Source organism: Varroa jacobsoni, unplaced genomic scaffold (assembly GCF_002532875.2).
Source record: "Varroa jacobsoni isolate VJ856 unplaced genomic scaffold, vjacob_1.0 contig00150, whole genome shotgun sequence".
Lineage (NCBI taxonomy): Eukaryota > Metazoa > Arthropoda > Arachnida > Mesostigmata > Varroidae > Varroa > Varroa jacobsoni.
In genome coordinates this window covers 52,653-75,867 of record NW_019214420.1, presented here as the reverse complement: position 1 = coordinate 75,867, position 23,215 = coordinate 52,653, and the positions used below count along the sequence as shown (strand labels likewise).

Here is a 23,215-nt window from a genome sequence, read left to right as displayed (position 1 = left end):
TACTATGCCGTTTCACCCATATGCCAAGTACAACTACCACAACTAAGGTATCGTTCGTGGAGGGGTACGCTTACCGAAACAATCACCTAGGTGTCACTGAGTAGTTGGCCGATATTTTGTGCCATAGGGGTATCACATTTGAATCACGCAATAAATAGGAGAAGAAACAAAGCTAAATAAGGCGACAGACAGGCGAGCGAAACAATGGAGTTCCTCAAGTACGCTCCAAACAAAGATGTTCCTGTGGACAAATGTTACCGTAGCAACACCAAGTTCTCTATATAAACAGAGCGGGCAGAGTGGGTCGGGCTATCAACAGCTATGAGGGTTAGCATGAACATTTGATCTAATTCAAGGATTTCTTTTGAATAATAACGCTCACCATTTAGAAGAACTGGACGTTATCAGATAGATGTTGAACTGTATTGGGATGAAAAGTTAATAAAGAGCAACTGGTTGAGCAAATTATAAACTTTGTTTAAAGGTTATATATCTATTCGACGTTTGAGTAACATGTGAATATATTTCGAACGTTCTTACCTCATTATAATTACGTACATGACAAAACACAATGAGGAGTTCAATGTCTGTATTTCTATTTTTTTAGACTAACTTATGCTTTTCAGTTATATTTAGAGAACTGTAAATGTACAGATGAATACTAGTTAACAGCTGAATAGCAAAAACATGTCACGAAGCCCGTTTTTTTTTTAACGCTGAATATCGAATTATACTGTCATGTATATTTAAGTATTCGTTTTGGTATCACCATCGTCCACTTTCGACAGTCCCCTTTATTTACTTTAGAAAATATGTAGTATTTTGAGGCCATGTTTTCATCCTTCCTTGATTGAAACAGGTAACACCAACTCTAATTCATAACTACTGCGCTTATTATAACTTAGACTCGCTAAAGTGGAAAAAGCCATTCGTTCGGTAGGCTATACATGCAAAATTCGGTCTAATGACTTTGGCTTTACTAAAAACGATAGCTTTTTTACCTTGTTGCTGACATGATATTGTCTTCATCTGCAACGATTCTACTATGTTACGACACAATCTAGCTTTTAGGTCGCTTTATAACAGGTTTTGTTTAAGTACGGTATATGAATGAATAGTATTATACACCATAATTTCATCTATGAATTTCTGCTGTGTTCGAAAACCACTCCTTTAGTACTTCGTTGAGCTCATCCGAAAATTCCCCATACGCAGCGGCAGTAGGCTGACAAATCAGATTAATTTAACACGAAAATGAAAAGACTCGCCCTCTATTTTCACTGGCGAACTTTAGGCATCGTAACAGATAGGGAGTTTCTCTTTTCAATGTCCAATGGACTTGCCTGCGTCGTCTGATGGCTTCACATTGACAGTCGCATACACGATAATCTGCGGGTGCAAAGCACAAACGTTTCCGTTGCAATTTCAGTTCGGTCCGACGGATGATGGTCGACATCAATCATTGCTTTAGCTGATGTCAGGAGCCCATATACTTCTAACAATTATATATTTGTGTTACGTGTAGGTCACTCAGACCCACTTTTAAACCCAACTGGATGAGCCCTATGGCTGAGAAACACGACAAATAGGCATATCTTAACGGCACAAGTAACCGATCAGTTTTTTTCTAATGACGATGTCTTGACTCCCATTTGTGTTTAGCATAAAGGTCTATCTAATTTGCGCTCACGTTGACCAATTTTCGTTTCTATTTTTCGCTCAAAAACAGGTTAAGGATAATGCTCCCAGCGATTGGCCACGCAACGCCCTTGTTGATTATGATTCTGTGTACTCGAGCTCGCGACTGCGTGCAAAGTTCGGCCTAGTACTCATTCCATTAAGTTAATCTGGCCCCGACTCGCGAGACCTTGAAAAGTCAACTAGCCGACAGTTGAAGCTGGAGCTATCGGAGTGCGCGCTATACAAATGATGTCACCTCTCGCGTTCATTTTAGCAGCGGTGGTACAGATTCATCATGCAATTAGTAAGTATGCTAACGATAAGTTCAAGTTAAACAGTACTGAGAGCCGTAATAGCCCAAACCCTAATGTGCATTCAGTAGCTCTTGCAAAATGATTAGCAGTCTAGCGGCGAGTAACTCAAAATGAAGCTCCGTAGAGAAGGTCTACAAATTAACGTTTTGGGGAAAAAAAAATGTATACGTATAAAGGGTACGGCAACCTATGTTGAAACTTACTCCTTTACGTTTTCTTTATAAAATTGCATCTAAATGCGAAACGTTTGCATGTGTTCATTCAATATAACCGTTATTCATTGCGCTTCAATCCGAAACCAGATTCAAAATATTGTTTTTTTTTTTTTAATTCACAAATAATTTCTTACCAGTAACTATGCGTCAAGTGATATTGACAGGTATAAACTCGCTAAAGTGTCGCTCAAATACGTTACATGAAGAAGTTTCTAGCAGCTATATTTATATATTAAATATATATTAAATTTTAGGCTGAGCGTAGGCCAAAAGCCATGAAAATGCATGGGCTTGAGAATACTAATTATTGCTGCTTATAGAGATGACCGGATTTAAAATGAGTATGTTTTACTCTAAAACGTAAATTAAATGGTGTATCAAAACCCGAGCGTTCTGAACTAAAGACCACGTCGCAGCAGAATATTCCGCTTGTTTCGGAAGATCCTTCTCTGATCTTTTAAAAGCCGCATGAAAACATGCAGTAACGCACACCGTCGATTTTGGATAAAAAGTAAGTTTTCAGTTTCAGTGGAAGTTCGTTTAACGCGTAGAGACTAAATAATAGCTAATTTTTTCTGAGGCTGCATAAACGACGCTTTGAATAAGTTCAAAGAATAAGTTTTTCCACTACCAAGAGAAGTGGATAAACGCATTTCAATAAATACCCTGCTAAAGTGTGTATATATATATACACATATATATATTTATATACGTTATAAAGCTGGACAACCACATTTCAAAAACTATTCTACTTACTAATAGTAGATGAGAGCTTATCAAATAAGTTTATCATGTTCGATTTGCTTTCTCGAATGATCCTAGGTGAACACCCCGTCGACATGGCCCAGCCGACATTCGTTGAGCTATATTCGATACCTGCCTTTAGAAATTTAAATGAAAAACAGATAGGCAATGCGGATAGTTTTGTGGACAACATTCTATCTGACATCACCTCTGATGATGATATAGTGGCTCTCCTGGAACCGTTCACCCTGCCTGATGTACAATTTGATCTTGGCTCCATCCAAAACGTTCGTCAAACATTTAAAGTATTACAGTATGAACGATCTACTAAACTATCTATACATTCGATAAGCAAATATTCATGTGTGCGCAATCGTTTCGTGGCGCTGTGTAGCGTCATGACCGATTACCTTTTCGGCCTTACCAGCCATAACTTTTTGTTGGAGATCCGCATATTTCTTTTCACTATTTTCATGTCCCAGGTGACCGTAGTAGGGATTGCTTCTCTGCGCCGAACAGGTGGGGCAATAATGAATTTTGATGGCAAAAAACTCTTAATCGACCTGAAGCTTGGTGTAGACGACGTGCGGGCACGTGCAGTGTATGCGATGAAGCTCGGAGTCCGCCTTAAGGGACAGATACAGGTCCTCGTAAAACAGCTCAGCCTCAATATGCGTTTGACGGTAAGCAACAGCACCGCTTGATAAGAAACATTCATAAGTGCTTCTCGTTGATTTTAGAGCTTAATTTTGACATTGGTTTAATGCAGATCAAACTGTAGAAAATGTTAGAAACCTAACATCGGGTTGCAGGGTGTGCTGTTAGATGCTTCCAACAAAGGACGCAAATATTTGCAGTTTACGCTAACAGCCATCGAAATCATTAGTAGTAGTAGTAGTAGCACGAGTAACTAAACGTAGCCTAGCATGTGAGAAGTCCAAGAATGAACAAGAGATTTGTTACTTCCATTGTGTATAAACTATGTTTACAGATGACCGGAAGCATGTTTGTACTAGAGAAGTTTGCTGTGGAAAATCTGGTTATGACATTGACCGACTTTACGGGAACGTCAGCACTAAATGTCATTAATCGTTGGTTTATTAACCGTTTCGTAAAGAGATTTGGTGAAATACTTCGTTTACAACTAGAAGCGGTGGCAAGAAAGACCATCGATAGCATGGTGTCTCATCTCGATCTACGTAGAGTTGTGGCAAAATCATTGATGAATCTCACAGATAAAACTAATAACGCCGTGTCAAACGGACGTAACAAAGTCCATCAAATAAAGGAAGACTCTCATGCGTCTGCTAGAATGGGAGACTATTAACAAATGTATTTTGTTCTAACAGTTTCAGTTTCCAACCAACCTTGTCCTATAGCAACCGTTAGAGGGTAACGAAGCGGCAACGACTCGTCGTTATCATTTACGAGTACAATAGACATTACTTGTATTATAACGTTTGCTAATTTGTATCTAAAGAAACGGGAACTATATCATTGTATAATAAGAAATTTCAGATTTTCTTTACGTTCAGCCTCGTCGTACCGAGGTGCTTCAACAGGGAACGTTAATGTCGAATTTTCGGAAATATGTTATTCGAAATACGCGACCAATAATTTCATACTTTAGGCATTGTATTGTCGTCGGAATGAGGTTGGACGCATGAAAACGCTTAGCAGTAAGGCACGTCTTCGAGTCAACAGAACGGGGCGCTCTAATCGACAGATAACTGAATACGGTTCAACCCAGATATATAGAAGTAGTCAACTTTAAATTGGCCTTAACGTTAGTTCTGCGTATTGCGCTAACCATCCCGATGCCCTGTAGCAATTTACCAGAAATATACTATACGATCCAATAGTCACTTTTTACGTTTTTCACCGTCTCCTCTGACGTTTAGTCTTACTTAACGTACCTAACTCTCTCAAATGGAACGCTTTGAATTTATTATGATTTATTTATTTATTTCATGAGAGAAAATCGAGAGGGTTGAGAAAGTGTGCGTAGATGACAAAACATTGAACGATTCTAAGTTCGAACAAAATTCCACTTAGAACTTACTTCCTTTAACGATGTCTGACTTGATCCTATATTGTGGCCTAGTAACGCATAGCTAAAGAGAGAAAAAAAAAGGCAAATCTGTTATCTACTATATTCGTTCTGGAACATTGACGAGGACGCGCATAGTCTAGCATAGCACGAACTTTATCGCCAGTAAATAACAGCCAGGAAAGGTTAGCTTATATCTGCTTTGTGGATAGAATTCGCGTTATCTTTTGTACTGAGCGCCGATTTTTTCCGATGAGCTATACGCATCAGCCGCACTGAGCTTCTCACAATTTTGCTCGATAAGCTTGTATGTATCCGAAACAACTGGCCAGGTGTTTTTATGAGATCTTTTTTTCAGCGTAGTTTCGTAGTTCCTCAAAAAGCCTTTGTAGCAATTGAATGTTTCTCATTTGTAGAGAACTTCTGTCAGTCGGATGTGCAGAAACTAGAAAAATAGAGAAATGACTCCAAATTCAAGGCCTATGCCCATTGTAAAATTCGTTGCTTAAATTAGTTTTATAAAACACCTCTAAATGGTTACATGATTTCTATCGTAATCTTACGCTTATTACCTATATAACTGTGTTCCACCTTCGCTGCTAATTCTTCCGTTCAGTTCTACAAATAAGTGGCTAAGTTTATACGTGTATAGGGATTTATATGGCTTGTACAGTCGTGCGTCGAGCGTTCAAGCTCTGGCGTCTTAAAGAAAGATATCACCACAGCTAAGGAAAGTGTATATATAATCAGTATAAGACCATACGAGGCACAATCGAACACGGAATCGCTGCACTGCAGCATAAGTGTCATAATATGACGACCAAATCAGACATGTTGCCAGATAAAATAATAGATCAAGGCAAAATGAAGTCTAGTACAAAGGAACTATACAATAGTTAATTACTATTGCTCGATCCCGTGTTGTGTATAGCTTATCGATTTGTATTAAAAATGGTACATCATCAATTATTCCACTCCATGGAACTCACATAGATTTTTCCTTTAGGTCAAATAGATAATCATATTTTTCAACAAAAGCTAAAAATTCATTGTTCGTTAGGTGTTTTCTCACCCCATTTTGCATCTCTGATTGGGTACATTAGGTTTTTTTACGATTTGTAATTGTATTTTTGTCCGAAGTCAAATTTAGTTTTTTTTTTTTGTTTTTTTAAATCATTTGGCAGCTGGGAAACGTATATCGCAATGGCTGCAATATACACACACCTTTTTCCTTTTTTTCATTGAACAAAGCTAATCTTGGCTTTATTTAATGAAAAAAAAAGTGCTAGAAACTTTTGCCCGTTTATCTTATGTCTATCGGTGTTGTTCATGCTTAGTAGTTACGTGTGCCGTAATTTGCTGGAAAAACATAGCCTACATATTGGCTGTGTTCACACTTAATGCAGTACCAGCTATTTGGTGCAAGTATGGTAATTTTTGCTTTCGTCTAGCGCGGCTAAAACCTTCGTATGTGGCGCCGTAGATTTATATTAAAATTAAGCCTTAAGTCATTGATACGTGCCTATACCGGCAGACGAAGTCTCTCATAAGCAATCAGAGCTGATGGCCATAAGGTCGGCTTCTCGCAGCACGAAACGCGGTACGTACATATGTCGAAGATTAAGCATTATACTGAATTGAAATCAAGATAACGCATATTATGGATACGATCGGTTTGATCGTTATTTGGGTTCTTCAAATGGATTTGTATAGTATTCAAGCAAAGTTTGTAGTCGTTAAAAAAGCGCCACAGTAGCTGATGCGATTTTCAACATCGAACAACTCATTCATCATTGACCGATATGGAGTATGCCACCGAAGTTATTGGATTTCTATTGCCTCGATTATCCTTTCGCTAGATATTTTCACATTTCGAGGTAGAATAATATTATCATCTTTTTTGTGAGGTATGATAAACGGTTGACATCTGCAAGAAAACAAACTATTCGTTTTGCAAAGAAGCCATGATAATGTTTATCAGCCCGTTTTTCGTGGACGGATGAAACCTCATCGAAGGCGGACGGGTGTTACGCTTTCCGATGAAGATCGCCGTGTGGAAAGAAAGCTTTTCTTACTCGAGTGCGAAATTAAAGATGGGGGTTCTACTGCCACCTGGAGAAGGCTCAGCGCCGTTCTCATTGAGATTATGGATTGCTGATCAAAGCAGAAGATACTGAAACCTAATGTATTCTGCCCCTCTGCATGAACTTCGAGAACCTTAGTGGTGGTGGTGTTATGTAATGCAAAAAAAAAATGTTATCATGTATCCAAATGAGCTTTAGCGATTAACATGAAAATTTCTCCTCTGTCTTATCCCTAGCTACAGATGGTACTTGTTGATTGTTTGGTCAACAAAATTTACGATCTACTTAGTTTTTAAAAATGTGTCCTTGAAAGCAAATACCATCAGTTCCTCTAAGAGACTTCGTTTAGACCTCAGTTCCGGCCCAGTCGCAACGGCCAGTTTGAGTCCTTTTCTTCCCATTCTTGAGACATTGTGAAGCGAACCAGTTGGACAATGCCTGATACGAAGTGGTAGAATCCATCTATATTTGACCAATGTATGAAACTTTGCGTATGCAACCAATAATCAGCTGAAAGTAGCTTTTACCAGTGTCCGAAGACCAGAGCAGAAAACCGAAGGCGTAGTTTTGATACAATGAGAGGACGTCATGAATTACGACAGGGCGCATCGATACTTGGATTGCTTTCTATGCAGACAAAAAATATTTGGGCGTAAATTAGTTTCGAGTTGAAAGCCGAACTGTAGTCATGATCTTAACAAAGCTCGGTCTTCACTGCAGCACAAAAAGAAAACACAGCTACCGTGTATCCATTTAAATATTTGACAATATTTAGACGTATCGCCTTGATAATTATTTTAATTGCTATTGTTACCATCAGTTTCATATACTATAACGTCCATTAGTTGTCCTACGTAGAAGTAACTTCCTTTGTATTCCAGTGATTAAGTAATAATGCTACGAGAAGTGATCAATACCAATAGTGTTAATATAAAAAAGTAGAGTATAGATGGCAGCAGCGGTAATGTTGTAGTGTCGGCTTTACGTCCCAGCCAAAAAGGTCGGCCAAATATCGATGTCGAGCGCGCTGAACTGGTTCCAAATGTTAACGGGTAGAAGAAGTCTTCAGGTAGCTTCACGTCGATAACAGGTGGACCGGCATACCTGTTAATGCACAAAATCAGATGATCATCAACCCATAACTTAAATTTGACCTAATTTCTGCCTTGGTAGCGGTCCTTGGCATTCGTTATTCTTATTCCAACGCTAACTTGACGTCGAGACTTGGCAGTACGTTACATTTGTCGAAGTGCAAAAAGCAGAGAACTTCACTGAAACTCGATCTGGTAGAAGGATTCACATCATATTGACGAAATCCAGCTTCAGACACACATAGACTAAGTTGGGATTACGTTTGTTGTTTTGGGGCTATAACGTTTTGCAAACTATAGGAAATCAGCTGAATCCGGTAACGTTTAACATACGATGGATACCTACTTGACTTGTGAATCGTCACTCATATCGACGAAGTCGACATTGATTTCGACGAGTGCCCGTAAGTCCTCCAGGGCGGAATATTGTGCTCGCACATACACAACTCGATTTTGGGGGCTGATTCGAAACTGTGTACGCTGGTAAGCAATAAGCACATTAATGCGGAAACTGCACGAGTTGTTTTGCGCACCGCCTGGCGTCAGCGGATCCTCGTCAATAACAACCCAATCGTCATTGATTCGAGGATCAGAGCTGCCGTAAGCGCCGACGTACCCGTCCCCAGCGAGCATCGTGGGCAGGTTATCGCGAACCTGCGCATGATAAATAACACTTTTATATGCTTCTGTGGCTATTCAGGACAGCTGTCTCGACGTCTTGGCGTCGATTTCCGCCTAACGATGCGTATGTAAATGTTTCATATGGTTACTTATTAGGTTTTGTTATCTGACAGCGTAGTGCTATATACGAGTATATTCTACTTGTCATACACCACCTCTTCGCATGTGGAGAACAGGCATACGGTATTTAGGTTCTCCCCGAACAGGACTGCTCCCCCTTCAATATCTGTGCAATCGCGGAACGGAGCTGACATTGGTCGCGTCGACGAATCGCCGTTTTTTGTCAATATCGGCTTCCCTGGAATGTATCCTGGATTTCCACTTCGCAGAGTTGGGCCGCCGTTAAGTCTGACGGCGGCGTCCTGTTTCGTCTCGAAATAGACGTCAATTTGAAGTGGGACCACGGTTCCGTGGGCGGGCAGTTGCTCATTTCGGTACACAAAAATGTAAACGTCCTGCACGCCGAGCGTGCCGTTGTGCACGATTCGATACTCGACTCGACTGAAGTACGAGCACACTGTCAAGTCCTATAATATGTAATCGTAAGAGTAATACACAAGATTTATTTGAATATGTGAGCTTGACTGAACAGTAACCGAGGCTGTTGCCACCGAAACTAGGAGTAATGACTTATGTTATATACACCCTTATTTAATAGCGACTTTAAAATATTAAATAAACACGTTACGAGCATATGTTCCAACGTTTACACACCTTACTACACGATCTGAAGGCAATCAACAGATCTAACAGAAAATATTTACCCTAACATTCTGCTAATTGTTGCAATAATTCGCATATTTCTTCCCAGTTTGGTAGAGAAAAAATAAAAACTCTAACTATAAAGAGATTCTCTTCAAACGGTCCAAACTCTTTTGCTTTACCCTGAATATACATATATATGGACGCAAATTGCCTGTCTGAATAAAAAAAGGTTTTCTGTGCATGTACTGAATGCGTTCGTAAGTAAAAAAAAGTTTCTTTGGAACATCGTAACCTAAAAAATAGGTAAAAATCATGAGAAATAATTAACGAAGAGCTAGTCTTGTCGCTAATCTAGGGGAAATCGTAGCCTTATCTTTATTCCATGTTTTTTATACCTGTGTACTGTGGGGTGCGCACTCTTTGTTGAATAAACAAATATAAGCGAGAGGTATGACTGTTGATGAGAGCGCTTCCGTTACAAGAAACGCTGGATCGGTGAAGTAACTCATCTGCGTAAAACGGCTATCGCATGAAAATGAGATCAGGCACCGAGTGCGACGAGGACGTAAATAACGCACTAAACTTAACGTGTCACACGTATCCCCACCAATTGCTGAGGGAATGACTGAAATTAGAAGATTGGCACAAACACGGCAAGTATTTAAATTGTGTTTATTAACACTTCACTTGCGAATCTGCTCCAGCTCAAACGAAGTCTGAGTATATCTATCTATCGCGTTCTTTGCACGTTTAGTTTCAATATCAATATTTTCTCTCTGTCAACTCCTCCCACCAGCATTATCGACTTTCGATAAAGTAGAAGCCATCTATTATTAATATTATACCGTGGAAAGCCTCGATTTGGCAGCAGAATCTATACCGGTTTGTTAGTTAGTTAGAATGAGAACTATACCGAAGTTTGTCACTTGTCCGCTCCTGAGCCGCACCTTCATACGGTTCCCCTGACGAATCCCGCCATCGCGAGAAAATGACAATACGTGATCTTCGTCACTTCCGGCTACGTATTCGCCCAACGCCTCTAGGTGTTTCAGCCTACGGTTGAACTCTTCCTCTGCGAGCGTCTTCTGTAGTATATTTCATTAGAGATACATGAACACTGCTGCACTCAAAGTTTTCTGCGGCAAAAGCTCGATTTTTTTGCAAACTATCAGCCAGTTAAGCAAATGAATCTTTGTCACTCTATATATATATATATATATATATATATGTGCTGCGGTATTTGTTCATATCTCTTATAGCAAAGCCGTCAGTTTTTTCCTTTTCTGTTTATTTTGCATCGGATTTCGCAATAGGCCGTCTACATACCCCTTCGGTGTATGTGTCTTTCTTGTAGACATGTTCGTCCACAATGCAGAAAAGATCTCCAATGGGCCGTTTGATCAGATGCGTTTGATTTGAAATAAGAATATCATTTTGGCTGCAGTAGGGAACAGCATACTCATTAGGAAGATCACACGGACAATCTGAAACAGAAATTTGTGCCAGTAAAATCACTGCTGACTGCCCATAACAAAGTTAAGTCGATTAATTTATATGCGCGTTAAGAGTAAAAGTTCAGCTGTAGACTGAGCCTTGAATGAAGAGTGCTGATAGTGAACAAAGAGCTTGGTAAAAAATACTTCAGCTAGATGCAAGAAACAAGTGTATTTTATAGAAAACAGATACACGGGCTCGCTCACTGACAGACAAGCGTTTGGTACAGCTGTATCAATTCAGGTAGCAAGCGTGTTTTGCAGGCGAATTCTAAGAGATTTTCATGAAAATGCTAAGCCCAGTTAAGTTATCGCAAATTTTTACGTACGCAATCATCTTCTTATTGGCGTCTTTGGACGCCATTTCACGCTCACCTGTGGAAAATGCATTTGTTACTGTCTGCTCGCATTCAGGATCACAACAACAGCCGAGATCGCAGAGATTGCTAAGGTCGCAGTAGCACAATAGGCTCTTGACACACGCTCGAAATGGTACGGTTGAAATTTTAAAGCTGCTTCCGCTTGTCTGCCCATTTTGACTACTGTAAAAAGTACTAGTTTGGGGAGCCGTCGTGGTCTGCGCTAGAGTTCCCAGTGATCGTGATGACATGGACAAGCCGATCGTTAGGAACGCTAAGGAGCCGCTAGCTAAAGCGGTGCCTAAGGTGCCCGACAACATCATCGACGATAAGTACACTGCGCTAGTAACTTCAACGCATTTAATATTACCCAATCAAGGCGCATGTCAGGGATTTAGCTGCAACATTTTCGTCGCATTCCTTGGGTACGTGGGCAAGCCACCTGACACAATTTACAGCTACGTTCGATCTTCTATCGATGTAGTATTTTTATATTGAAATTAACGAAGATTCACAACAATCACTAGGTCCTGATTCAGCGAACAATTGAAAATATGCGTTTATCATATACAGAACTTATGACGTACATTGGCTGACAATGGTCTATATATACGAATACGGATAAACGTTCGATTATGGTATTTGAAGAAGCTGTTTTCAGCTAGTGCGGACTCCGAATTTAGCCAGATTTCGAAGAATCAAATTGACGTCTAGAAACAAGTAGCCAACGCCTGTTGTCTGCAATTTGTACCGTTCTGTTCCTGCGGCTAACGAGTCAAAACTGGTCAACTGGTAACCTCCGCCCAAAAAGTTTCTTTGAATTTCCTCTAGGTTACAGCCCAGAGGTCTCCATAGGGGAACAGCAAGATGGTGCCTTCCAGCACGACTCGGCAGATGGATCGTGCCGTAGCCAAGAATTTCCGAACGGTTCAGTACATCCGTGCGCCAGACCTCGAACACGACGCGAGGCCAATCTTAAACAAAACAAACGACAAGCGAAATAGAGCACAGTCAGATCTTGTAGTCAAAAGCTTTTATCAACTATCATTTTCGATTGAGTCAAAGCAGCGCTTACGGTAACGAGTTTGATGTCTGTCAGGTTGCGAAGGTGAAATGAGCGTTTCTGCTAAGTAACAATTCAGCTTTTTCTAGTTCCGACGCAAACCGTCTATTTCCATCTGTTATTTTTTTTGCTCACGTACCGAGGAAACGCGTGCACGTTCACGTATGTGAGTGCACACTCCGAATTATATATATATCGAATTCAGAAAAGGTATTAAATTGATTTAGAAATAAAACGCAGATCTATGTCAAATTTCTAATTCTCGATTTTGTTATGTCCATCTTATACGTCTATATGTAAGGGGGGAAGAATTTAAACGGGGTTAGGTAGTCAAGACTTATTTTAAATAGCGAAAAAAACATTAATAACTAACTAATGAAGCAACAAATCGAAACGAAGCAATATTATTTCAACGCATCAGATGCTACGGAGCACTCGCATGGATTGTATTCAGGGTTTTTTTTCTACCTACATATGAATTAGAGCATGTATAGAAAAAAAACTACAAAATTATTGTATCAGGTGATAAAATTAGTTCTATAAGTTTCGAGTTTAGCCACCGTCACGGTGTAGGTGCCGTGTCTTTTTTTTACTACATTTGGGAACACCTGAGATAACCTGGATTTGAAGCCGAACGTGAATACGCGTTGTTCGGAATGAAAGAGGCCAACTGCTTCGAAAAATGCTCAATGGCAGCAATGGACTTCAAACTCATTTAGCTCCGAAGTTAACGACACGTGACCTGATCCAGCTGGATTATCCGCGCAATCGTGGATGTGAGACAATTTTTTAAAAGTTTACTAACGCGTCGAGTACTTTTTTTTTAAAAGTGTACTGCTTTGCTTCGAAAATACTATTGCTAATAAATGCGACGCTTCCATTTTGGAAATCATTTCCAAATCTGCCAAAAACTTTATAAAAGTTTCTGGCAGATTTGGCAAGATTCATTTGGCAAGACTGTTTCTTTTAACTAGAAGCTATTGTGATTGACGGGGCAGAAACACTTCTATCTTTTTCCTTGATTCCACTGTTCAAAGAAGAACCGATCTAGTCATCAGTCCATTATAGCGACCCTGGCTGAATAGATCCTTAAATAGAATTACAATTACGTGCTAAATTTTGAAAACTTTATTGCCGGATACTCAATATATGTGCCTCAGTTTATTTCTATATGCCAAACTAAAGCATTGTATTAACGGCCAACACGGAATCTATTCGCTCGTATTTGCATTTACCCGTTCGCTAATGTTCAAACATCTTCCTATTAGCACACAAGCCACGACTCTAAAGATATAGGAAAAACGTGCTAGCCATCAGAAGCTCAGAAACATTCGTGAATTAGAAAACTGTTCATGCTTAATTAGGTTTGCTCACTTTGAAAAGTTTTAGTAATAAGATGTGTATCCAGAGGAAAATTCCAGATAGCATGTGGTTCAAGTCTATCTTTTGTCGTCTGTGTTCGACCCGAAAAGCTTCCTTCAAGATGGGTCCAACCCTCGCTAAGAGCCAAACGGTATACGCAGTAAAATCCTGACGTGCCCAGAGTTCCAACAAGAGAAGCTTCTGGCTCATGAAGTTCAAGCGAATGCAACTGCCCGATTAAGTGGAGTTCTGCCATCACATTAGCCAGCTGGCCATGGCCGGGAACACCGTTTCCTCGGGTTTATCCAGTTTCTAATGTGACAAGTTTTTGGGCGAATAGATATCAACTTTCTTGCAGTCAATTGTCTTTATTGACAATGACTTCGTATGTAGTTTTCATTTGGTTATAGTTGCTCATTCTCACTTCGGTATATTTCAATAGTCTTCAGCACCAACACATCTTCCCGTTAATGATTACACAAACATCATTTTAAGATACTGTAACTTTATTGCCAGGAGTCGCGTTCGACTATGGTTAGTCGTTGAAGAACCTCATAGCTTTAGTTACAAGTGTCGATGGAGCAGATAGCTCACACAGTAAGCACCTCTTATAGCTTATGTGCTACTAAGAGAACGTCATATTTCCCATAAACACAGAAATCACTCAATGATATTCTCCTGTTCGGTCCGGCATCAGCGTCTCAGTAGAGTTCCTCCCGATGGTACAGTCTCCCCTTCTCCGACCTGTATCGTTTGTTGATTCACGGCCTCCATGGCGACGCTCTTTCAAGAATGGACTGCTGCCACCGCACGGAGCAGCTTTTTTGCTGAATCATATCATGAACTGTTCGGGTAATGAGGTTATCGCTAAAAAAGTAAAAATTCTTCCAGCAGCTGGTAAACTGAAGGAAGAGACCTATACCCATGTAGCGAATAGATTAATATATATGCATTTGTCGGAACGTTTGTGATTGGGACTTAGGGTGACTTCGGTCGGCTCAATCAAGTATAAGGCGTAAAAATAGGGGGAAAAACATGGTTAAAAGGAATTATAGTTTAAGGGTGCCTTGCAACACAATCCCGGTAATGAAATAGTGGGTAACGTATTTGGCTGCTAATATTACAGACACGTCCGGTCTAGATTCGAACCCGAATGTGGGCAGAGTCGTGTTGGGAGCGAGCCGTCTGATGGACTAACGGTGATATTGGACCTAAGACTCGAAACATAGATGCAACACAGTTTTATCTAAGTGATGGCATAGTGTGTAATGTGTTCGACTGGTGAACTTTAGATATACGTGGTGGTCTGGGTACGAATCCGAGCGTGGAAATTGGAAACACATAGTTTCGTTGGTGGGTGTCATCCACCCGTCTGATGGGATACCTAACGGCGGTACTGGACGTAAAACACGAAACGTTTTGTTTTTTTGCCTACATAAGCCAAACACACACACACAGATGACCTAGTTAACAAATTGTCTTATGTCGTATAAAATTGTAATCGTAACCGGTCATTGCTGGTATCCCACAGCGAAATCATACCTAAATCAAGAACTGGCTGGCTAGACCTGATTCCAGATTTAGAGTGGTTTAACAGGGCTTTCAGAAGCTTAGGAGGTATATATCTTGGTATAGCTGACGAAGCGTATCAATCTTTATCTCCAACAATATTTGTATGCTCTTCTCAGCCGCTCCGAATCTCTATCCTCGCATGAAATGGCTTTTTTGTGGTAACGGTGAAGCAGGTATCTGTTGGTAAACAGGCTTAATAAATTCCAAAACCAAAACTCCATTACGATTTAAAGATTGAAAATAGGATTACTAAATTTAGGAGAAAAAAATAATCTTTCACCAAAGCAACGCTGTTTAGTTAGAAAAAAAGTAGTCTCGCTTAGGGAATGAAGCGTAGACATCTTCTTTATTTATTTGATTAAACGAGCAACGCAGGGAACGTTAATCTATACTGTAGACATTCTTTGCCTCCTTTTATTTTCCAAGTAGTACCACAAATTTTACGCAGTTTTAGAACTGCGGCGATTTAATGACTCCAATGTATTCAAAAGAAAGAAAATCCATATTTTTTATTTATGACTGAGATGTATTATACAATATCGAATCACATTTTAGCCTACCTACGGCTTATACAAACAATTTCGGCATTCATCTTACCGTCCATTAGCGCATTTCAGTCTGTAAACATCTGAAAGTTTGGACAACACCTACCCCGTCATCACAGCCGTTAGTAACATTAAGGGCCTGTTTAATTCTATCCCTGATCCGGCCGTCCGTAAAGTTTTGGCGTCGCCAAGAACAATGGCTGTCCTGTTACCTTCGAACTATTTGACATCGAGGGCACTTTAAACCATTTGTCCGAAATCGTTAAGGTGGCGTTTCCCAAAAGAACCGACTTACCTTGCGTCAAATGGAACGTTGTTCGTGTAGAGGAACGTCGAGCGGGTCAAACTCGTGCTTATACACTAACATTTTATAATAATCATAAAGCAGCTTAGCTTCTAGGTTTATTAGAAACAGTCACTTTTTTGCAATTAATGCTGTTCGTATTAAATAATCTATCTGGCTTACTTAGTATGTAAACTATCAATTATATTTATGATAATACGAAGCCAATGAACACGGAACACCACAACTGTGCCTAATTGTGTGTGCAATCTAACAAAAAGCATTACTGCCTCATGACACAGTCTAATGGAAGGGCGAACAGTCGCTGCATAAACACACGCGACCTTACCAGTAGGGCGTACCAGGAGAGATAAGCTAGGTACGAAACTCCATTAGCCTGAGCACCGTTCAATATCGCGATAAAGTCGTCGCTGAACCAACCCATATGTAATATCTTCCCGGATAATCGTTAGGCCTTATTACCAATCAAGTATAAATCTGTCGATCAATTTCTGCTGGTCTTGCAGGTCCATTTGCACTTTTTTCCGCATGTAGAAAATAGGACAGTCCCGGGACGTGCACAATACTTCCTCGTGCAAACTTCCACTGCACCTGTAAGGACAGTGCATGATAGCAGATAACTTCTATGTTGAATGTGACCTGTTTGAATTGGAGTAACAATAGTAGCAAAAACGGTGTTGCGTTTTCGAAGATGCGAAACGTTACACATTAATAGGATAAGTTGAACTAGTTCCGTATGAAGCTCGACTGAACTGTTCTGCATACAAAGTGCCTATGTAAACATATGTTACAATGCAGCTATAAGGTATTTAACACTGTCTTGACGAAAGTACATTTAACGCTCCAAAACACCTAGGGAATCTGCCGGCATCGAACTTAGACTGTGAGATTTTATTCTTGTAGACTGCTAAATATCAAATACATGGTCAAGGTATAGTAACGAATCGCAAGCGGTGAGGGCATTTTATTCGAAAAGACCGAGAGCTAAAGGCATAACGTATGCCTTTAGCTAAACGCTAACGACTATAAATCTTCTCGAAGGTCGAATGTAGATACTTGAGATGAAGTTCAACAATGCAAAGCAGAAAATCCGAATTTATCTTTGTCCTTAAATTGGCTCACCTTTGGCACTGGGTCCATAGTTTGGCGAACTTATCCTCAAGTCGGTTCAGCGACATCATCTCAGTCATGTAAATCTCGTTTTCTTTCTCGCGACAATGATTACACACAGCATTATTTAGTACTTCATCTAATAGGACCGCCTTACAGCCAATACAGGTAGCCTTCCTTTTGGTGAACATTGCCAGAGCTCCGACCTTGCTATGGACTACAGCTTTTGACCTATAACAATTTACAAGCGTCAGCAAAAGCTCAGTGATTCATACGTCCATCGACCGTAAATTGAGACAAAATTAGCCCAGAACCTATATAGAAAAATGTATTACTTGATAGCTGTAACGGTTTGATAAGAAAAAAAAAATGTTACGTGAGTGCTATATGGCAATTTTAGGAGTGACCTTATTCTACAAGTGCTCACCTTCCAGGCTTTTATAACTGACCATATGTTTTCAGGTGCGTAAAGCACATATGTACATATATTAGTTGCCTAATTACGATACAGCATTAGCTGGCTGTGTTTGTTCATTACAGTGTTACCTATCGGCTTATCCATTACCGTGTATGATCTCCGCGGAGCAATTCGCTGGCAGCTCGGTTCTCACCAAGAATCGGCTCAAAAATTCGAAGCAGCGGCTTTGAGATTTGGTTATCGAGGTAATACTGTGTGTCAATAGGCACATTGTTTTCGAGGACGTAAATTGGATCTTCGCTTTTTAGGTACGCGGCTGTACCCTTAGCAGCTGCTACGATGACGTAAGGAACACGATCGCCGAGCTTTGGGGCGCTACCGGCATCGCGTTTCATCATACGATTGGCTAATTCTACGTGAGCCTGTTTTCCTGCGTACTCATCTTCTGTTTTAGTCAATTCCTGAATCCAAAACGTGTCAGTCACGAATTAGCATGATCACGAGCGGAAATTGGCCATCAGTATAGATGCCATTATTATTGTGCAACAATATAATTAGCGAGGCTTTTTCGAACGAAAATGCTAACATACCTTGGTGATTACCAGCTGCGAAATATCGATCCGGTTGCAAAGTAGATCAGCAATCGTTTGTTTAGCGAAATTGATCGCACCCTGAGGATCCCTATATCATGAACAGCATCAGTCGGCGGGAGCTTATTAGATTAAAAATATCCAATTGCTATTTCGGCTTAGTCCGGCTCTAAGTACCTCCATAGAAATAACCTAAAGTTGCTCACGACGAATAGAACGACGGGAGCTGTGCCTACCCGTTTAGCTAGAATACATAATCAAAATCTCATAAGCAAAGCTCACCGTTTGCACTCACTTATCTATAAGGATCTTCTCAAGGCAGGTGTTGATCAGGTTTGCTACTAAAGGGCAGTTGTCTCGTCGCACAGTCTCGATACCTTTGCAGTCCATCTTATCATGTTTATCAGGGTTCGTATAAAGTAGACCAGCATAACGTTTCTTATTGATCAGCAAGTATGGATAGTAGACCTTTTCGAATTCGAGTTTAATCGGCTTCACAAATTTCGAAGTGACATAGTCGGCTGCCTCCTGGCCAAGTTTCATTGACTCGACGAGACTCTCCACTCCGAACCGTACCATGACCGAATCTGTATCGCCGTATATGACCTTCGCGTCAAATTCGTAGCCATTTTTCTTGCAGTACTTTGCTTCGATCTCGTTCTTTGTCTCCTCGATCATTCTTCGACCGAACGCCGTGACCGACTGAGAAATCGGCAGACATGGCAACTTACCAACCTGCGCCCCGGTAAAACCATACACTGAATTAGCGCTAATTTTCAACGCCAACTGACGACCGTCGAGAACCTTTTTCTTAAATGGGTCCTTCTCGTTTTTAAGATCCATTTTCGCCTTCTTTCGAGCCGATAAAAGACTTTCGAGGATTTCTGGTAACAGGCCTTTGCGTTTCGACGACGCTACGAAGTAGTCGCCCGACGGGGTGCTAATGAACTCGTTAGAATTAAGTTTTTCGCGCATCTTCGTATTGCTTAGCCACGTAGTGTAGCATAGATTGTGAGCCATCATAATTGATGGATATAGCGAGGAGAAATCGAGCGTCGCTATCGGTGACGAATAGTAGCCACGCACCGGCTCAATGACAGTCGCGCCGGTGAAATCGTCACCTGTCTGGATGTTGATCACCGGCAGAATGAGGTCCTGTTCTCTTGCTTTACGCAATAATTGTGAAACAACTTTAATTTGTTGACCGCGCAAAAGCAGATACGACAGCGGGACACCGGTCACTCTCGCCATTTCCATATAGTTAATTATGCACATGAGTTTGTCCAGTAGACGTAGCGGTAGCAAAGCGTCCTTGAGGCAATAGACAGCGAGCCGACGTCTAGTCTGATCATCGCCGTTCTGCAAATCAGTAATTATACTGTGTTGCACATCTTCTTTTTGCTCTTGCAGAAAATGGTATGATACCGCATTGAGTGTATAGCTACGAAGCTTGTAGTCACGCAGCAGAACGAGCAGTAGATCAAAGTTTACTCGTCCCTCCATCGTAATATTCCTATTTTCACGTCTACCCATTTGTTTCGATTGTAGCGTGCTTTCGCGGATCACCGACTCACTGCCCCTAATACGGCCAAGGTAGGCGAAAGTCTTCACTTTTAAGTGTTTCGCCCGATTAACAAGATACCAATAATCGAAGTTCATGATATTATACCCTGTAATAATGTCCGGATCGACAAGGCGAATAAAAGTAGCCCACTTCTCGAGCATTTGCGACTCAGTCTTAAATGACATTACTTCAACACCGGCTATAGAAGCACAGCTATTTAAGGTCATAATGTTTCGTATAAACGGATCTTTTTGACCTTGCTTAATGACCATCGAAGCAATCTGAATGACGGGATCTTTGCTGGGCTCGGGGAAGACACCTTTCCGACCCGCGCACTCAATATCAAAGCTTAGAATTCGAAAGGGTGCCACTCGCGCATAGTTGTCTTCCGCCTGGTGGCTCACCATGTCGGTCCATCTGATATCAGCCTCGTACTGACATAAAGACGTTATTTCGGCGTCTGATCTCAGCTTGTATTTACCCTTTGGCAGGGTAATCCACGAGCAACCAACCGTGTGTGTGTCTACCATGAAGCGAATTTCGAAATCAATGTTTGCCTCAAATGGCCGATAATTATGGGAAGGATGGGCCGAAGTAGAGACAGTAGCGGTCTCCAAAAGTCGTCTGGCAGGAGCGATTAGTCGAGGCAGCAAAACAGTGATTTTGATGAACGGTTGAAGTCCTAGGTCAGAGTATCCGTAGATATTCTGTTTGCTAACCAGTTTACACTCAAGAATAGCTTCGCTGACACTCTTCGAACCCCTTATATCTTCAATTACAGCACGGTTGAGTTTTTGGCGGAACTCCTCAAGGTGCTTTTTTTCGAAGCCACTAGGTGCCTCTACATAGAAGTACGGTAGAAAACCGTGAACATGACAAACGACACTGTGCCCCTCATCAGTGGTTCCGAACATTCGTGTAATGGCTACTGTCTCAGAGCTCACGTTTGTCATGCCCTGCATTGCGGAACCCAGGTAGTGGTCGAGATCGACCTGCTGGAACTCAAGATTTGTCATTTTCGGGTCAAGTGGGGGAGCGCGCGGCCGACCCCAGCGATGTGAACCAACCTCATTTTGGGGACACTGCAACATGACACAGATTGTGAGAGGAGAAAAATTAATCTGAAATCGACACTTTTCGAAGACAATGATAGTTTGTAATGCTACCGTATATATGATCAGAAAAATAAAAATATAATCGATAAATGCCTACTTCGATATTTTAATGTTAGAGAGTATTCGATAACCACACCTGAAAGCAAGCCTAGGTAACTTGCTTAGGCTGTGCCTTTACAGCATTACAGATTGTTCAAATGTACTGTGATTATTAATTATTAACTTACATGTCATTTTGTTATGTTTCATTGATCTTGACTGCCTACGCTCTAGCCTACTTTGAAAAATGTAATGGATAAAATTATTCATATTACTTTTTTTACATTTTTTTTAGATATTTACAATTACTTATAAAGCATTTCTATTTTCAGAATTGTTCTTGCTCATTTAGCACTATCTGGCGAGAGTTAATTAATAATCTAATAAAAATTGCTAAATAACTTTTAACGTTTTACGTGTTTGTTTTACCTGGGAAAGATCGATTTTTTTGAGCTCCTTTTCCTCCTCTTCAAATTCTTCCATCATAGCAAGTTGTGACTCGAAGTCCATTTCCCCTAGAACCACACATCAATAATGATAACAGTAAGGGTTTTTATCTGTAGCAATTATAATATAATCGATTAAAGCCAACTACACTTGATAAACTGTATATTCAGAACAAACAACTTCAAAGTAACGATAGTTGTTCGTAATGAGGCGACGTCCCACACACGAAAAGCTCTCTTGTTTTTTGTTTTTTTTTTTGAAATTTTGAAACGCCGCCAAGATGTCTTCATTAATTTCATTTTTATTTGATTTTAAATAACAGATCTGACGTTTTGCAACACTGCGAAATACAATTGATTCAGAAGATCTACCACTGAGAGGTTGCAAAAGCAAAAACTTATCTTGAACACGTAATACAAATTCGGTATCCGTTTTTATTTCGTATGATGCGCATCTGAGATGAGATAGTAATTTCGGTTCTACTAGAATATTTGCACGCGTCTTCACGTACAATGCTAGAAACAACTCGAACTCATTTTCGAACAGTCTTTTCTATAAAATTTTCTACTAACGTGACCTTCTCTTACGTGGCTTGTTTATCTCTGTATGAAAACCAGTTTCGTGCAGCGTGACGCCATTAATAGTAAATAATGGCTGTAAAATACAAACTAGAACGATTGTACTGCAACGCACAACTGTAATTCATATTTAGTATAAATAACACTATCGGCTACCAGAACTTTACTCCACGAAATAGGGTGTTCTATAATATATATGTTTCTGTGTTTAATATAGTAGTACACCCCATTGGCAGGGTTCGAGCTAAAGACTCTTTCAGCCAAATATATGTTGCCTACCCAATTACCAAATAACTACTCAGCAAGTCAATGAACAGTTATATACAGGACTTGGCTACTAAGCAATGATCGTGAACTTGTTTCATGTCAAGATCGTCTTTTGTAATTACAGTAATATTTATGCCAGCTGATCTAACGTTTTCAAATAGGAGACACGTGACGCCAGACCAAGTTACGTGAACGAAGTTTAGTCTTCTATACGTGGGATTCGATCAAATCCTCGATGCAACAAGGCGTACGACACATTCGCGTAATCATCCACATATCAGGTGCATTTCTTATAGCCGCCCGTTTTTAGTCCATACATACTAGCTTGTAGCAAACTACCTGCATATGAAAAACGGTGAAAACTAACCATCTTCCTCGGCTTTTCTGAAGGCTTTCGCGGGCGCCGTGGCGCCCGCGAGCGGAGCATGACGTTTTTGCGACATCCTCGCGCACGTGTAAACGCAGCGAATCACCAAAGAAGTAAATCACTAGCTCGTACTATTGCTATTTATAGGCCGCGGACAATCTGTGAGGACCAACGACAGTGTAAACTAGCGCCGAGTTTTAAGAAATAAAACTCTCGATGCACATTGTGACACCCAGTGAATTGGCTCCTGGTCTTCGTTTTAGGCGGCTGTGTTTTTTAATGGAGAGAACGAGAGAGAGAGAGAGAGAGAGAGAGGAGGGAGAGAGCGAAAAGGCGAGGGAATGGGAAGCAAAAATGGCGGGAAATTTTCAATCAACATTACTTTATTTAAGAAGTTTGGAATAGTCTCAGCAAGACAATGACGGTATAGTAAAAATTTATCAAATAAATGAACTCAC

General features: G+C 40.5%; 4 protein-coding genes across 4 annotated transcripts; 1 reads left to right on the top strand and 3 right to left on the bottom strand.

Moving 5' to 3' along the window:
- The first annotated feature begins 1,512 nt into the window (after window positions 1-1,512).
- LOC111270865 (uncharacterized) lies at window positions 1,513-4,284 on the top strand. Its single transcript, XM_022851323.2, has 4 exons — window positions 1,513-1,984; window positions 3,032-3,240; window positions 3,436-3,636; window positions 3,945-4,284. The coding sequence occupies exons 1-4, from the start codon at window positions 1,927-1,929 to the stop codon at window positions 4,278-4,280; spliced, it is 804 nt and encodes a 267-aa protein (XP_022707058.1). The 5' UTR covers window positions 1,513-1,926; the 3' UTR covers window positions 4,281-4,284.
- A 613-nt stretch (window positions 4,285-4,897) lies between these two features.
- LOC111270863 (tectonic-1) lies at window positions 4,898-12,040 on the bottom strand. The gene is made up of 7 exons (XM_022851315.2): window positions 11,433-12,040; window positions 10,891-11,048; window positions 10,478-10,649; window positions 9,960-10,189; window positions 9,015-9,386; window positions 8,525-8,832; window positions 4,898-8,191 (listed from the first exon to the last, which is right to left on the bottom strand). The coding sequence occupies exons 1-7, from the start codon at window positions 11,737-11,739 to the stop codon at window positions 7,972-7,974; spliced, it is 1,767 nt and encodes a 588-aa protein (XP_022707050.1). The 5' UTR covers window positions 11,740-12,040; the 3' UTR covers window positions 4,898-7,971.
- A 3-nt stretch (window positions 12,041-12,043) lies between these two features.
- Window positions 12,044-15,781, bottom strand: B9d2 (B9 domain-containing protein 2). The gene is made up of 2 exons (XM_022851332.2): window positions 13,854-15,781; window positions 12,044-12,390 (listed from the first exon to the last, which is right to left on the bottom strand). The coding sequence occupies exons 1-2, from the start codon at window positions 14,095-14,097 to the stop codon at window positions 12,074-12,076; spliced, it is 561 nt and encodes a 186-aa protein (XP_022707067.1). The 5' UTR covers window positions 14,098-15,781; the 3' UTR covers window positions 12,044-12,073.
- A 115-nt stretch (window positions 15,782-15,896) lies between these two features.
- On the bottom strand, window positions 15,897-23,014 carry PolD1 (DNA polymerase delta 1, catalytic subunit). The gene is made up of 7 exons (XM_022851312.2): window positions 22,758-23,014; window positions 21,528-21,613; window positions 18,676-21,026; window positions 18,381-18,471; window positions 17,938-18,251; window positions 17,385-17,603; window positions 15,897-16,853 (listed from the first exon to the last, which is right to left on the bottom strand). Exons 1-7 carry the CDS (start codon window positions 22,831-22,833, stop codon window positions 16,721-16,723), a joined length of 3,270 nt encoding a protein of 1,089 aa, XP_022707047.1. The 5' UTR covers window positions 22,834-23,014; the 3' UTR covers window positions 15,897-16,720.
- Window positions 23,015-23,215: the final 201 nt, after the last annotated feature.

Excerpts from the sequence above, each read along its gene's own strand:
- LOC111270865 (XM_022851323.2), top strand. The coding sequence starts at position 1,927 with ATGATGTCACCTCTCGCGTTCATTTTAGCAGCGGTGGTACAGATTCAT. Across the intron at positions 1,985-3,031 it reads ACAGATTCATCATGCAATTA|GTGAACACCCCGTCGACATG; the intron begins GTAAGTATGCTA and ends GAATGATCCTAG. Across the intron at positions 3,241-3,435 it reads ATCTTGGCTCCATCCAAAAC|GTGACCGTAGTAGGGATTGC; the intron begins GTTCGTCAAACA and ends TTCATGTCCCAG.
- LOC111270863 (XM_022851315.2), bottom strand. The coding sequence starts at position 11,739 with ATGATGTTGTCGGGCACCTTAGGCACCGCTTTAGCTAGCGGCTCCTTA. Across the intron at positions 11,049-11,432 it reads AACAAATGCATTTTCCACAG|ATTGTCCGTGTGATCTTCCT; the intron begins GTGAGCGTGAAA and ends TTTCTGTTTCAG. Across the intron at positions 10,190-10,477 it reads CGGACAAGTGACAAACTTCG|TCATTCCCTCAGCAATTGGT; the intron begins GTATAGTTCTCA and ends TTCTAATTTCAG.
- B9d2 (XM_022851332.2), bottom strand. The coding sequence starts at position 14,097 with ATGGCAGAACTCCACTTAATCGGGCAGTTGCATTCGCTTGAACTTCAT. Across the intron at positions 12,391-13,853 it reads TATTACTAAAACTTTTCAAA|ATTGGCCTCGCGTCGTGTTC; the intron begins GTGAGCAAACCT and ends GTTTTGTTTAAG.
- PolD1 (XM_022851312.2), bottom strand. The coding sequence starts at position 22,833 with ATGTCGCAAAAACGTCATGCTCCGCTCGCGGGCGCCACGGCGCCCGCG. Across the intron at positions 21,027-21,527 it reads AAAAAATCGATCTTTCCCAG|TGTCCCCAAAATGAGGTTGG; the intron begins GTAAAACAAACA and ends GTCATGTTGCAG. Across the intron at positions 16,854-17,384 it reads CTATGGACCCAGTGCCAAAG|GTGCAGTGGAAGTTTGCACG; the intron begins GTGAGCCAATTT and ends CTGTCCTTACAG.